Source organism: Chiloscyllium plagiosum, chromosome 5 (genome assembly GCF_004010195.1).
Source record: "Chiloscyllium plagiosum isolate BGI_BamShark_2017 chromosome 5, ASM401019v2, whole genome shotgun sequence".
In the NCBI taxonomy this organism is placed as follows: Eukaryota; Metazoa; Chordata; class Chondrichthyes; order Orectolobiformes; family Hemiscylliidae; genus Chiloscyllium; species Chiloscyllium plagiosum.
This window is the reverse complement of record NC_057714.1, coordinates 610,107-611,358: the sequence shown is the minus strand read 5'-3', so window position 1 is coordinate 611,358 and position 1,252 is coordinate 610,107. Positions and strand designations below refer to the sequence as shown.

The window sequence follows — 1,252 nt, the reverse complement described above, 5'->3', positions numbered from 1 at the left end:
CGGCTCGGGTCACATGCGGCCGCCGCGAGCTCCCTCCCGGGGGAGGATCCGTTGTGCGATTGTGACATCACGCGGGAGCCCCGCTCGACCAATGGCTGGCCGCGCTATGCGGCGGCGTAAACACAAGGCGCACGTGGGTCGGCAGCGCGAGTCCACGTGAGGGAGCTGCAAGGTTTCGTAGCGCGGCCGGAAGGGGCGAAACTCTCCACACAGTCAGTCACTTACTCACTCACCGACCGAGCGACCTTTGTTGCACAGCGAGGGGCGGAGAGGGAGAAAAACAGAAAGCTTATTTTGCGAACGCCTCCCCCACCGCACAGACAAAAATGAAACCAAATCCTACCGGGGGTGGGGAACAAGAAAAAAATACTAACGACGATGCACTCCGGAGGCGCCGGGCTGCTGGTCCCTCAAATCTGCGGCAACTGTTTCGCTTCTCAAACTAATGACCGAGCACATTCTAACACATTATAAAATTTATGTTCTGAAACGCTGCAAACCAAAACATAGTGTACACTCGCAACATCCATTTCGGACCAACCTTGTGTGGATTTCATTCAAAGCGCATTCACAGTAAAGGCGACAACGCAGAAAATCAAAATTTTACCTGCACCATTGCCATCCATTGCAGTAAAGAAAAATAGGAAACCTCCGATTTACGCAAGCAATCTTAAGAATACATTCCTTTTCAAAACAAAAGATTTGTTTCGGAGCTTGATTTCTTCAGTTCTCCTAATCCCTATGTATCTCGTTATCTCCGTTGATGAGTTCGCGATCTTTCCTCTTATTCTCAGCAAAGTGCAATGCCCTTGTCAGTACTGTACTTCAATCCATGTACCTACAACTGGACTCCACAGCAATGACTCAGTGTGTCAGCTCTTTGCAGCTCCAGCTTGCCATGTGATCCGCTTCCCATTGGCCCCGCCCCCACTGTCGGGCCTCCCTTTGCCCCAGAAACACACTTTCTGAAGTAAGTTCAAAGTAAACCAGGCTTACCGGGGGTGGGCGGAATCTGTGGTGAGGCTAGGGGAAGCAGAAAGCTAGCTTAAAATAATACGAAGTGTTCAGTCGGCCGTACGTGTTTCCCATTTCTGAACACTCTCCTCTCTCCTCACAATTGTTGCAGAGCTGCCACCACAGGAATTCACCAACGCCATTTAACTGCCGCTCCATTTTGCATCATGGCTAGGATAGATCCAGTTTATATGGGAAAGAAGAAAGCAACTTTGGAATTTATTTTTCCAAACCAACA

The 1,252-nt window shown here is 49.9% G+C and overlaps 1 protein-coding gene across 3 annotated transcripts in view; it reads right to left on the bottom strand.

Moving 5' to 3' along the window:
* Positions 1-871, bottom strand: part of nr1d2b (nuclear receptor subfamily 1, group D, member 2b) — a 25,128-nt gene extending 24,257 nt beyond the window's left edge. The window contains exon 1 of one of the 3 annotated variants that reach the window (XM_043689443.1): positions 608-871. Coding sequence is in view for 2 of the 3 variants with exons in the window: in XM_043689444.1 (XP_043545379.1) it covers positions 608-626 (19 nt within the window). In the remaining variant the exon portion in view is untranslated. The remainder of the gene's footprint in view (positions 1-607) is intronic. The other 2 variants (XM_043689444.1, XM_043689445.1) reach the window with 2 other exon arrangements.
* Positions 872-1,252: the final 381 nt, after the last annotated feature.